This window comes from Epinephelus moara, chromosome 19 (assembly GCF_006386435.1).
Source record: "Epinephelus moara isolate mb chromosome 19, YSFRI_EMoa_1.0, whole genome shotgun sequence".
NCBI lineage: Eukaryota > Metazoa > Chordata > Actinopteri > Perciformes > Serranidae > Epinephelus > Epinephelus moara.
Genome location: NC_065524.1, coordinates 29,427,249 through 29,441,476, shown reverse-complemented (window position 1 = coordinate 29,441,476; position 14,228 = coordinate 29,427,249). Strand labels below are relative to the sequence as shown.

The 14,228-nt window shown below is 43.5% G+C and overlaps 1 protein-coding gene across 1 annotated transcript; it reads left to right on the top strand.

Annotated features, from left to right (window-relative positions):
• Nucleotides 1–425: 425 nt before the first annotated feature.
• On the top strand, nt 426–10,212 carry LOC126407105 (cytochrome P450 26C1). The gene is made up of 7 exons (XM_050071790.1): nt 426–726; nt 1,602–1,965; nt 3,177–3,401; nt 3,808–4,083; nt 4,400–4,558; nt 5,029–5,430; nt 7,317–10,212. The coding sequence occupies exons 2-7, from the start codon at nt 1,759–1,761 to the stop codon at nt 7,659–7,661; spliced, it is 1,614 nt and encodes a 537-aa protein (XP_049927747.1). The 5' UTR covers nt 426–726; nt 1,602–1,758; the 3' UTR covers nt 7,662–10,212.
• Nucleotides 10,213–14,228: the final 4,016 nt, after the last annotated feature.

Below are 14,228 nucleotides of genomic sequence, written 5' to 3'. Positions count from 1 at the left end.
AAAAGAGATTATAATGATCATCTGTGTCTAATTTCTTTTGGTAAAATAAAATAAAAAAGAAATAGTAATAATAAGATTGCTGTTTTAAATTCTAGATTGTATCCCGAGCTGTATTTTAATGCGTTATTTCTTCTCTTGCTCGTCACGCCGGCTGCAGACAGTCGGGATGCGGAGGACTGAAGCAGCAGCTGAGCTCTAACCTGAAACACTGAGCTGGCTCTCAGACCTGCGCCAAACTCTGAACGGCTCCCAACTGATTGGCTACCTGTGAGTTTCCTCCATCCGCTGCCATCTGATCCTCTCTCTCTCTCTCTCTCTGTCTCTCTCTCTCTCTCTGTCTCTCTCTCTCTCTCTCTCCATCCCCCCTCCACCACCACCAAACACACACACACGCGCACACACACATACACACACTCTCTCCTGTGCGCTCAGTCTCCCTCTCTCAGAGCGCACTGCTGTGTCTCTGCTCTGATCTCCAAACTTTTTCCTTTTTTTTTAATTCCTCTCTCCGCTCCGCGCCGTGAATGAACGAGCCTCTTTAACATAATCAGACCAACGTCATCCGCTGAAGGTGGATCATGCAGTGCAGCCTTTTCTATAAAACCCCCCGCAGCCCGCTCACTGTGGAGGAATAGTCACCGGTTTGGGCAGAGAAGGCGAGACAGAAAGAAACTTTGCAAAAACGCACACGGATTTTTCTCAGCGCTGACGGGAAGCTGGTTGGAGGTAAGTTTGCTGTTTGAGTTTCCTTACAGACAGAAGCTCCTCTTTTTTATCGTGACTGACTCATTTGTTCAACTTCATTTTCGTTTCCAAGTCATCTCACCTCTAGTTTACTTTAGGCCTGTTAATCCGCTTCACTACTGCTGCCTACTGTATTCAAATCTGCCTTTCTTCTTCTGCTTTTTTAAAACCTGATTTATTGCCATTGCTCCATAAACTTTGGGCCGCCCGGGGGGTGGCTGAGCCCCCTGAACTGTACCTATAAAGACGCATAACCTAATAGACAAGCCGGCGCATGTAAACCTGTAAAACTATTTGGAATAGTTGACAGCTACTCCTCATTTTGAAGGAGCAGCGGCATGAAGGGGAGTTTCCTCACAGCACAGAAGCACGTTTCTCATGTAGCTCATCAAGAGTCACATATGAGTCTGTGCAGGCGCATCCATCCGGTCTGATGACTGTTTCATTTCCTATAGACGCGCGTCAGATTAGGAAAACTCTTTAACGTGTATTTCTAAATATTTCAGTGCTACAAGAGAGAAATACGTCACTTTATAATGACGACTTTTTTAATGATTTGGTGCATTATAATAAAATCATTCCAGGAGTGAGCACATGTCAACCCCGTGCATCATCCCTGCATATTTCTTGTATGAATCAGGAAGCTGGGGTCCAGCTCGTGTGATTACTGTTATTATTATCGTCCATTTAACTGTAATGACAGTTTTTACCAACCCTCGGCCATTGGCTGTCTCCAGAGATGAGTTCAGAAAGAGTGTAGACTCACTCTTTCTGTTTGTCTGCTGGAGCTGAGCTGAGAGTAAACCCACCCAGACTGAGCTAACACACCTTTATTTTCTATTTATTTATTTGGACAGAGTTTGCGGAGGTAAAGAAGAAAAAGAAACAGAAGGAGGAGAAACTGGACGGAGGAGAAGCTTTGCGCACCGCCGCCGGACAGAGGTTTGAACGGAACACAAGCGCCTTTACGCACAGACACAGGTGGATGCTGGGAGGCGGACCAGATCGCAGGAGATGTTACCCCTGGCCCAGTTTGGGGTGCTGTCGGCCCTGGCCGCCGCGCTCACCTCGGTACTGTCCGCGCTCTTGCTGCTGGCGCTGACCCGGCAGCTGTGGAGCCTCCGCTGGAGCCTGACCCGGGACAAAGAGAGCAGCCTGCCGCTGCCGAAGGGCTCCATGGGCTGGCCGCTAGTCGGAGAGACTTTCCACTGGCTGTTCCAGGTGAGAGTTGACACGTCTGGGCTGCTGTACTTTTCGATTTTTTACAAGCGTTCCAAAATATAGGTTATAGCCTCCTGCGCGTTTGTGTGTGAAGTTCTTTGTTTATAATCGTCACTTGTGGATTTCTATCCCATGATTCCTTAACTTTACACTCTACAGGAGGTAAACACGGAGGGCTGCGGGATGTTTTAATAATCAGATTATTGATGATGTATCTGGAAGCGCGCGGGGAGCTTTGAAAAGCTCCCCAGATTCTTGTGCAGGGTGAGTTCTGTTGTTAATGCGACATGTGCGGACATGATGCTCGGTGCGTAATTCTGTCTTGTGGAGGAAAAACAGACGTTTTCTGTTCATTTCTTTCTCCTCTCTCTCTCTCTCTCCCTCCCTCTGTCTGTCTGTCTCTTCTACAGTGAGGAATGCACCCTCTCATCCCCTCATCTCTCTGCCCCTTAAACTATCCCTCCGCTCAGTCACAGCGCCTCGTTACTGCACACGTGATGTCTGTTGATTCTTGTGTTTTTCCTCCTGACTCTGATTTGTCACCTTAGCTTTAATTTACCGACCCGAACATCTAAACATACACGATAACCAACGCCAATAAACGGTGTCAGTGATGAGATACTAGATGTTATATTGTCATTTAAGTTTGTAGAATTTCATGTGAAAATAGAAAAACTTTGGGTTTGCACCTAAAACAAGTAAAATCCAGTCCCTTCTGTCTCAGTTCATGGAGAAACTTTTCAACACTGAAACTATGAATTAGGTTTTGAGACATCCTGCTTACCAGTAAACAAACTGCACCCAAAACAGATGGTTAACTTTTGAATAGTGAGGTTAAATCTGGAAATGGCGGCACGGTGAAGCAGTGGTTAGAATTGCTGCCTCACAGCAAGAGGGTTTCTGTTTCGAACCCGGGGTGGGGTGCAGAGTTTGCATGTTCTCCCATGTCAGCGTGGGCTTTCTCCGGTACTCCAAAGACATGCAGGTTAATTGGTGACTCTAAGTGTAAATGTGAGTGTTGTCTGTCTCTATGTGTCAGCCCTGTGATAATCTGACCTGTCCAGGGCGTACCCCGCCTCTCGCCCAACGTCAGCTGGGATGAGTTATGATCTTTTTCCAATAAAGAATGTACTTTGCAGTTTGACAGCTTGTCCTTAAGTTGTTGCCTAAAATGTGACAAACTTTAAATTCCCATTTCGTCTTTCTACTAGGGTTCCAACTTCCACATCTCGCGCAGAGAGCGCCATGGCAACGTGTTTAAGACCCACCTCCTTGGGAAGCCTGTCATCCGGGTAACGGGTGCAGAAAACATCCGCAAGATCCTGCTGGGCGAGCACAGCCTGGTGTGCACCCAGTGGCCCCAGAGCACCCGCATCATCCTGGGACCCAACACCCTGGTGAACTCCATCGGAGACCTGCACAAGAGGAAGAGAAAGGTTAGAAAGTTGGAATATGTATAACTACTGGCCTTTATATAAATCTAAAGTATAGTTAAATAATGACGGAGACTGCAGTATGTCGGAGAAAACTGAGTTAATCATTATCCAATCCCATCTCCTGTTCAGTATCATGTCTTGTCTGCTACAATCTGTAATTTCTTCCATCTGATCCGAACCTTTGCAGTGCTTACTTTCTGTACTTTTCTAATATCCTATCATATGCCCTACATCCTGCCTTCTTATCTCCTCTATCTTCTACATCCTTCCTTTACCTCTATCCAGTCCTAACCTACCCCACCCTGTCCTCCCCTTCAGAGAGTATTTACTGAAAGGTGTTGACTGTCGTGTACGAGGTTATAACTTTTTATGACACCTCTCTCTTTGTTTCCTTAACCCTTTCAAGATCCTGGCTAAAGTGTTTAGCCGGGGGGCTCTGGAGTCCTACCTGCCCCGGCTGCAGGACGTCATCAAGTCTGAAATCGCCAAGTGGTGCTTGGAGCTGGGCGCCATTGACGTCTACAGTGCTGCCAAGTCCCTGACGTTCCGTATCGCCGTCAGGGTCCTGCTGGGTCTGCAGATGGAGGAGGAGCGGATAGTTTACCTGGCTCAGATCTTTGAGCAGCTGATGAACAACCTCTTCTCGCTCCCCATAGACGCTCCACTCAGTGGGCTACGCAAGGTGAGAGCGCATAAAAGCCTTTTTCATCTTTAGATAATCTGTTTTATTGATGTGCCAGGCCCGTCCAGAACTGCAGCTTCAATTTCTGCATGCAATACACACAAGTAAGGTTACTGCAAACAGAAAAAAAATGCTTGTAATTAATAACACAGATGGAGGAAAAAGTTGCTCTTAAAGTGTTTGAAGAAAAGCATTATGTCACAGGTCGAGGATCATGACCTTTCCTTCCCTGTTAGCAGAAAACCATGCCGTTGAATCAAGTGGACTGGCTTATTAATTCATGATACACTAATATTGGGGGTTGTTCTCCATCCAGGGCATAAAAGCCAGAGAAATCTTGCACGCCAACATGGAGAAAATCATTGAGGAAAAGCTGGAGCGACAGCAGGTGGAGGAGGAATATCACGATGCCTTTGACTACATACTGTCCAGCTCTAAGGAGCATGGCCAGCAGCTCAGCATCCAGGAGCTCAAGGTACCAGAGTGAAGCAAACAACATGACTCAGACTTAAAGTTGCACATTCAGGAAAGTCTGCGCCAGCCTAGGATTCTGAAAGTTATGACAGGATCAGACCACATTCAGATACAGAAATAGAAGACTTTGTGGGGGATTCTGACTAATTTTAGCTTGTGGTTTTCATGACCTGTGTGGCATGCAAAGGAGACCGGGCAGAGAGAACTCTTTGACTGCAATGGTACAAGCACACAGAATTTTCCAGTATGTTCTGCAGAATGACATTTTTCTGTTCATCACAGCCGAGTGCCATCTAGTTCCACTATATAAGAGATATACAGCCGCTATCTCCAACACTCAGCAATTCACACCAAAACAATCGAGATTAATGAATAGCACTACAGTTAAGAGGAAAAAACAGGTATTGTTGATTTGGTGTGAACTGTCCCTTTAAATTATATTCCTCCATCTACCTACCTCCCTTCTGGCAGGAAACAGCAGTAGAGTTGATCTTCGCCGCTCACTCCACCACAGCCAGCGCCTCCACATCGCTAATTCTGCAGCTACTTCGCCATCCAGCGGTGGTGGAGAGGGCCAGAATTGAGCTGGAGGCTGAGGGCCTTGGATATGAATCCAACAGCAGTCACAGCCCATCTGGTGTCACTACGGAAAAGGAGGAGGATGCCGCAGACACAGAGACAACCTGCCTGCTGAACGGAGGCTGTCAGAACCACAGTAATGGTTTTCCACAGTCCCAGTTTCATATGCCGTATCTGAGCCTGGACAAGCTGAGCCAGCTCCGCTACGTCAACTGTGTGGTTAAAGAGGTGCTCCGCTTCCTGCCACCAGTCTCCGGTGGTTACCGGACAGCCCTGCAGACATTTGAATTAGACGTAAGTTTAAGTCTCAGTCAGGAATATACCTTTCATATGTAGTTTGAGTGGGTTTTCTTGGAGCTGTCAAAGGCACTGTGGGAAATGTTGGAATGCACCAATTGAAGTAGATGTAGATGATTTGAATCCCCTGACAGGGTTAGGGTTAGGGAAGTCCGGCCAGCAGAATGTGGAGATATGACAATATTAGCCAGCCAAAATGTCCTTCACCATTTACACTGTGGTAGGTTTCAGTCTGTAGGAGGAGAATTCTCCATGTTCACAACTGCAGATCTAAACTGGTGATGCTCATTTGTTTGGTGTTTACATAGGACCAAACAACGGTGGCATCATTCTGCTCCAGCATGCCAGCATTGCGAAAACAAAAGAGACGTGATGGGTGTGACATGTAACACAACAGCGTCAGACTCAAGTGTGACCTATAATGTATGCTTTGGCAGCGATTTCTAAACAATAACAATGCCAAAACATAGCAATAACAATCATTTACCGTTCCTGTTGAATGGTGGCCAATCTCGTCCTCTGCTTGGAGGGTAAGAAGCTCGTTTTCCCAATTTTTAGACATTTTCGGTCGCTGTTCTTCTTCTTTGAGTTAGCTGCTAACTGCTAACAGCTACTTTTAAAATCTCCGGAGAGTGGGTTGCACACATAATACATCATCCAAACGTCACACCAGTGCTGCCCATAATCATACAGACATTGTTTGGCACTGTTACTGCCTCAGATGCTGGCTCAAAGGTCAGACAACCCTGTCCTCCCATTCCATGATTGCACCTTTTATACAGAATGGCAAGAAGGTGTGAAATTCCCACCTTGAAGAGGCTGTGTAAAAGGGGCTAAAGGTGGCGCCCCATTCATTTCTATGAAAGTTGCTAACTGGGTGCATAAGCCGAAAAAGCCCCGGCAGGCTCCCTCACAATTGGGCATACACAAAATGAGCTGGACATTCGAATGTTAGAGATTGAATGGCTGGAATTCTAATTTCAAGGGGTCTGTGATGCTCTGAGACATTCGGTCACCCAATTACACCCGCTACTAATACTAATACTAATACTAATACTAATACTTCTATAGGTTGAAATATTGAACTGGTCATGGTGAGTGAGTTAAAAGCTGGTCTATTTCAGCAAATATTAGTCAACTTCACAGATTGGTAAAATCTTCAATTAATTCATCATGCATGAGGAAAAAAAAATCTTTTTCCAATTGAGTTCTAGTCCATTTGTCATGCAACACCCCCGGCTGCGCTTTAATGACCAAAAACGTTCACACACAGAACTACATGGCCTTTGCTGAGAAACTGCCCCATCATGGCCTCATCCCTCATCCTCACATGCCCTTTCTCTGCCCTTGCGTGCCCCCAATTTGCTGCATTTATTGCGAAAGGACAATTGAAGCCTATAACAAAATCTGAGTATGCAATTGTAGGGCACATGATGCCATTTATCCACCTCTTTCGTGTTTAAACCCCTATAGCTGAGAAGTAATTGCAGTATTAAAAATGTCATTATGCATGTTCATTGAAGTGCATCTTGCTAAAGCCTAGACAAGGGAATCCCAGTTCAGAAATAATTGGGATTAGGTTACAAAAAGATCTGGAATAATGGATGGATGAATGAATGAAGTTGAAAACCAAATGAGAGAAAAGGTTTTCCAAGGGATAAAGGGAGCTTTTTAACTTTGGTCAAAAATAAAAGTTTGTCAACATATAACTCTTAAAGTTAGTATATTCTACTAAACTTCACCTATAAAAGAAAAAATCTTCACACATTTTGGTAATTTTATCGTTTTTGTGCTCTCGAGAGTTCCTTAAGAGTAAAAGTTTGAGCAAGTTTGAAAGCTTCTTTGTCCTTATTTAATTGATTGGTTCTATCCTCATTTCACAGGGCTACCAGATCCCCAAAGGCTGGAGTGTAATGTACAGCATCCGGGACACCCATGAAACTGCAGCTGTCTTCCAGAGCCCGGAGCTGTTTGACCCAGACCGGTTCGGCCCAGAACGGGAGGAGAGTCGGTCGGCTCGGTTTAGCTACGTGCCGTTTGGCGGTGGCGTGCGGAGCTGTGTAGGGAAAGAACTGGCACAGATCATCCTAAAGACTCTGGCTGTGGAGCTGATCGGGACTTGCAAATGGACTCTGGCCACAGAGAACTTTCCCAAGATGCAGACAGTGCCGATAGTGCATCCGGTGAACGGGCTGCATGTGCATTTCACTTACAATCACCCGCTTTAGATACAAATACAGACTAACAGACTTTTCAAATAACTCACCCTTAAAGAGGCAATTTAACCTTCAGTGTGCTCCTGGAAAAACTCTTCAAGCTCAAGAAAGGAGGCAGAAGCACCTCACCGAGCCTGATGATGCAGTTCAGGCCCCCTTTCATTTCAGTAGACATGAAGAGGGGGTTTACGTCGCTGGTTTGGAGCATCTCTTTGGTGGTTTGGTCCAAACCTAAGAAACCACTTTCTGCTGTAGCACAAGTGCATTTTTAACCATCTGATATTTTCATCTGCAGCGTTCTTCATCATTTCCCAGCTTTTACTATCCTTTACATCCATTCTTAATGTACCAAGGTGCAGCGCAAAAGTAAAATCTGTGAAGCCTTTTCGTTCAAACAGAAGATCTGGGCTTGCCAACACTTGACTTACAACAGCAGATGTTTCTATTTATAGCTTATAACACATACACATAATAAAAAACAAGTAATGTTTTGTGCTCAATAGCTCATGTTCAGCTGGAGAAACCCAGTTTGACCTGCATACAGTAAGTGCCTAGTAAACAGATTTCAGATTTCTAAGACCTACAACACATCTACTGCGAATACAAGTCTCCCATGAAGCCATCCTAGCTACAGTTTCTTTGCTCTGATGAAGCTCCAAGTCCGAGGACAAACATGCAGCATTTTGTTGGGACACACACTGAGACAAAGCATTTTACAGATGATAAACAACTCAGTTTTGCTGCTTTTATCTGTTGTACATGTTAAGGCCCAGACACACCAAACCAACCAACCAACCAGAGAACTAGCGTCGATGAAGGCCCCCTGCTGCATCGCCTGATGTCACTGTGTCTCGGTCAAAAAGTTGCACACAAACACATTACAAAGACTGCAGCCAATGGCTAACCAGCACGTGTGTTATGCATGAGAGGAAGTAACTCTCCACACCAGCAGATGGTGGTAGTCTGTAATCATCATTCAAAAGCAGAAATAGGAAGACCATCTTGACGCTAGTAAGCCAGTTAGTACATTAACAATGCAATCCAATGTTGAAAAAACAAAACATATATACCATGCGCCAGGGAACAATAACACAAACCATCACGAAAAAAATAAGGATCTTATCTTATGTAGCATGTTCATTTTGGTCTCACTCCCTCTCGACTTTAGCTCTTTGTTTACTTTCCTCACTTCCGTTTCTCTTTTTGTGAGCTGAGCTGAACTGCCAGTCAGAGTGATTTTTATTCACTGACGAGCTCTGCCATTGCTGACGCTAATTCAGCATGCTGAACTAGCCAAAATAAAGCCAACGGGGGCCAACAAGAGGCGATGCTCTGGGGCGACAGATGCTTACTGACCCAACATTGACCGGCAGTTGACTGTTGGTTTTGTGTGTCAGGGCCTTTAGAATCTTTTACATCAAAGCACATTCAAGGGCTATGTACTGCTATTCGCTGTGCGGGATAAGCAAGTCATGAGTATTTCACTTCACTTACATTCACAAAACCTTTATGATTCACCTTGGAAAGCTCACAGAAATGCAGCTGGTAGAATTTTTCCAATACAGGGACAGAAGCTGGGACCTCATCTCCAATGACTGTGTTGTTTTGTTCTTCAATCCTTCACTTGTTTCAATGTACATCTTTACTGCCTGTGAGCAAGGCACTGGTTGCCTGCCAGCTCCATGGAAATGTTACCTGTAGAGACACAAACAGATAAATCCAATCAATGTAAATATGACAGTTCTCATTAGAACCTGATTAAGGTCAGAAATGCAGTGAAAACATCTTCAAAAATATTTCCAGACCCATGTTGGACAAAGGAGGGACTGGACTCACCTCCGGATGTCCTAGTCATGATGTTCAGCAATAATCTCCACTGCTTAAAAAAAAAAACTCTCACTGATGGAACTTGCACTTGATTTTGACACATAAATCCTACAACCAGGAACTGCCCAAACAACAAGGTCAAAATACATTCAAACTGTTCTGTTTTTTTGAACATGAATGTAATATATATCCTTAACAGTGCTATTATGTGTGTATCAAATGAAGTAGCATTATGAATAAGCTGTATTTAAAATGCAGATGTATCATTTCTGTTGTACTTTTACTCTATCTGTAACAATATTTGCTGTAATTGTGAATAGAGACACTAACCTGTAATGTAAAGGACTGTCCAAAAAACTTAGTTTCACTGCTAGAACATAGACATCTTTCACTGTTTAGAGCAGCATATAGAGAGTAAAGTTATTATTATTATTATTATTGTTATTATTGGTCTAATTTTAGGACTGTTTCTGTCTTGGTCTTGAAGCCTAATAGACGCGCTGTGAAATCTTACGTACGGATGGATTTGTGGAAGGAGATAGCACTTTCTCCGCTTTAAGGAGTCTGTATATATTTGTCCTGTTTATGCATTCATTGAGTGTATCAGATGTAGCTGCTGTACAGTTGATGTAAAGAGTAAATTAGAAGATGAAAAACAAAAAACAGTTGTTGTTTTATGAGTTGTTGTATACTGCTTTCAACAGGGACAAGAATGTGTTCACTTTGTTTCACCCAAATTAACCTGTCTGATAACATTCCTATGGGGTTATTCAACACATCATGGTAAAATTTTAAAAAAATGAATGATATCCTGGCTTCTAAAGTAACCGAGTATATGAGCTGTCTTTGTCGGCGATAGGAGGAAGGAATGGTTAATAGTGATGGCGAGATGCCTGTCAAGCTGCAGACCACTGTTTGAGACCAACAAACAACAAAACAGGTTGTGATTTAGCGAGTCATTACCGTGTTTTTAGTTGCTTTTCAGCACCAAACGTGGGTGTTCTATTGCGACTTGTCACTGGTTTTCCAGCCTGGACTGTACCTCAAAACAGGTATTTTAGGCCAAAACATTATCTCATAATAGCCTAACCTTAATTTTTTGTACATAAACCTAACCACGTTAACCACAGCATTGTTGAAACATAAAGTTTCAATGCATCGACTGCATAATAACGCGCAAAAGGAACATATTTGTGGTTTGCTGAAACACACAATGCCAACACTTTTTCTGCCGACTGGGTTGTGGAGCCTGACCAGGTCGCATACAGAGTTAGTAGATCTGTTAATGGCATACTTAATCATGTACATCAATACACTCTGCCACATCTGGATTCCTATAACACCTACGCCACAAGGAAAACTTGGACATGATCGTTGGCAAGAGAGGGTCAATAACTCTTCATCTTGCTCCTTGACCCTCAACACTGGAGCTTCTCCTCAGCTCTTCTCTCTATACACTAGCCATCTTACATCCCTCCAAAGCATTGTTAAGTTAACTTCTAGGCTTATATGTATGCAGACGACACAACAATTATAAGTCTCATCTTCAATTACAATGACACACATAAACATATTTGCAGGTACCTGGCGCCGATGAACAGCAACACTATATCCATGACTGCCTCATTCAAACACCAACATCTGCAATACACTCCTGGAATCTCAACACAGATGACATTATCAAAAAAGCTCAGTAAACATGTTTCTTTCTATGTCAGCATGTATGTGTGTGTATGTGATATTCGATGTGATTGTGGCCATATGAGTCTTGTCTTTGCAATAATCTAACTGTGCCTTTACATCCTGCAACCAAACTAAATTACTCCAGCTCAGTTGTGTGGTCATTAAAGTGAACTGGATTAAAATCTGTCAAACTGAAAATGATAATTAGAAGAGGAACAAGACTTTGTCCAATATAGCAGAAAAAGTAGTTGTTAACAGTACTGCAGAGTCACAGTAACAGCAGTACTAGAAGTACTACCACAGTATTTTTAGTAAACCAACAACAATCCCTCTTCATATCTAGACCTCATTAACAGACAGTGCTGTCACCATTGAGGTCACAACTGAGGCGCTGCTGAGGTCATCACTTAGGTCACTGCTAAGGTCACCAGGCATTTCCAGCCTCCACCTGACCGCCTTCATTGACAGGCAGAGAATGGGGTGAAGCTATGTGGCAGAAAATTAATGGGGCACAAACAGCCTGGCCTATTTATGTCTGCTGCAGGGCCCCGTAGCTCTGCCAAGGTCGTTATCTGATGGACACTCAGTCACTGGGAACGCGGCGACGTTATGAACCAGAGTTCACTCTGGTGCCACTGGCTGCGCAGGTCAGCAACCGGTCAGCTGATGGGAGGGTGCATGGGAACCGTTGAGGGGACGCAACTCAACACAGCACAGACTAACCGTCACTGCTGTGCGTTACACAACTGACGCAACAATGAAACAAAGTCTAACAGACTCACCAGCTCCAAGTATGGGCTGCAGTTTTCAACCAGGCAGAGGCTGTGGCCCAAATCCACACTGGGAATTTAAACATATGAACTAATTTCAATGATGTCACTAAACAAAACAACAGCTTCCTATAAATTAAGTTTACACAACTTACTTTTGTTCATGCCCTCTAGAACAAGACACAGGAGTGTTTTTTCTGATCACACTTTCATCAGTACGATGACATCAGTTCGCTATGCCTGCCAGGACTGTTACAAATCACTGCTGAAAAATCAGTTGTATGATGTGACACTGCTGTGGCTGAGAAATGACTTTAGGAAAAGATCATGATTATGAATGAAATACATTAAGAAAACATTGTAGTGTGGGTAAAATGACTTGTGCTTTTTTACACATCCAGCAGTTACAGAGCAACTACAGATGTTCTGATACAATTCATTCCTTCCCAGTACCGATTCCGATATGTTAAGTTGTGTATTGGCCGACACAGAATACTGAGTTAAAAAAAATAAATAATAATAATTAAATAAATAAATAAAAAACTGGGCTTTTAGCTTAAGGGAATGACACACAAAGAATGCACAATATAAATGAGACAAATATATAAAACCACATTTTAATACTGCGTACCAAAAGAACAGGGCGGAGGCACAACCAGCTAAATCTGACAGGATGATCGAAACTCATCATCATTAGCTATTAGCTTCTCACAGAGGTTTATTTTGCCCTGAAAGAGACAGAGAGGCTGCAGAGAGGGCAGATCGGGGTCAGCCTGAGGACACAGATAAAGAGGAGGGTCCTGAGATTACAGTGATGAGGCCGAGCAAAGGCTTTCCCTTCATCATCCAGTTCAAAGAGAATTTTCTTTCTTGTCTTTATGAATATCTGAGGGCAGGCTTCATTCGTTTGGCAAATTTAGACCACACTGGCTGACACAACACCAAGTGGTCAGGGTTTTTAATGAGTGATGGCCACAAGAGAGAAGAAAAAACATTTTGAAACAGACTGTGACTCCTGATGTGTATCTGCTACATCTATTCATCCATCCCATAAAATCTATTTTTTCTCTCCTTCTGCTCTATAAAAATCTCAGCAGGGAAGCTAAAAGTTCAGCCTCCTGCTGCCTCACCCTCCTCCTGCTCTTATTTGTGTGTTTTCTGGTTCAAGAGCAGTTCTTGGGCATGATAAGGGACACCCATTTGCAAAATGAGGGGGAAACAGGATCAGATGGTGACTTGGATAAAGTGCTTGGTGGCCAACATCAGCTCCTCAGCCAGCCAGCCCGGTGTGTGTGAGTCCAGATATTCTACCTCCAGCTCGTCCAGCTCGTGTTTTCTTTAAGTTTATTTCCATCGCTGCTGCTGTCATAGGAGAAACCACAACGCTGCAATCTTGGTGGTTTTTCTTTTTCGTACTTGTAATTGAAAGTTTACATTGCCATTTATGTGCTGAGTCAGTGTTACGGACATTCGGGGCTTCATTGTGTGACTTCAGGAATAAAAATGGACTGGAGTTAAATTCTGGCAGCTGGTGGAGTATCACCAGCAGTTCATCCATCCAACTCTGCCCGATATGTTCACTGTCTTTGTATTGTTGTAAAATCAAAACACTCCATCCAAAGTAACCAATATTTAGCTGCTCACTTTGTGTGTGTTTCTGTTTTAGTCCAAAGATTGATGTTCACTTTTGCCTACAACTTGCGAAAGCTTTACACAATCGAAAGCTGCATGCAAACATCCCATTTCATACATGAACTAGTTTCCATCATCCCTTTATGATGCAGGATTTTCCTAAAACAATGTATGGAGTCATACAAAAATAATCCCTGTCAGTCATCACTTATGTCCCGCTCTCTGTGTGTGGCATGTATTTACAGAGACTCTGCCCTCTGCTTGTATTTTCTGATTTTCTGAAGGCGATACAGGGTGTTATAGTTGCCTGACAGCGCCACCTACGTTTATAAGAGACTAGGAACTCTAAAAAAATAGATTTAATAACCTTAGTTTCAACAAGGGAGAGCAGTGTGCAGTTACCCAAGGACAGAGACCGGAGCAGAGTAGCAAAGTTTCTTAAGGTAAAGCTGACGTAATCAACAATCCTATAATGTGGCTACTAACAATGACAGACACTGACAGTTTCCATGATTATGTACAGCATACCATACCATGATTTAGTCATACCAAAAATTAGAAAAAAACAACAAACATTGGTCCACAGGGGGAGCCACAGCGATCGGTCGCATTTTAGCCATTTTTAAGCATTTTTCTGTTGTTATAGCGCCACCCAGTTGCCAATTAG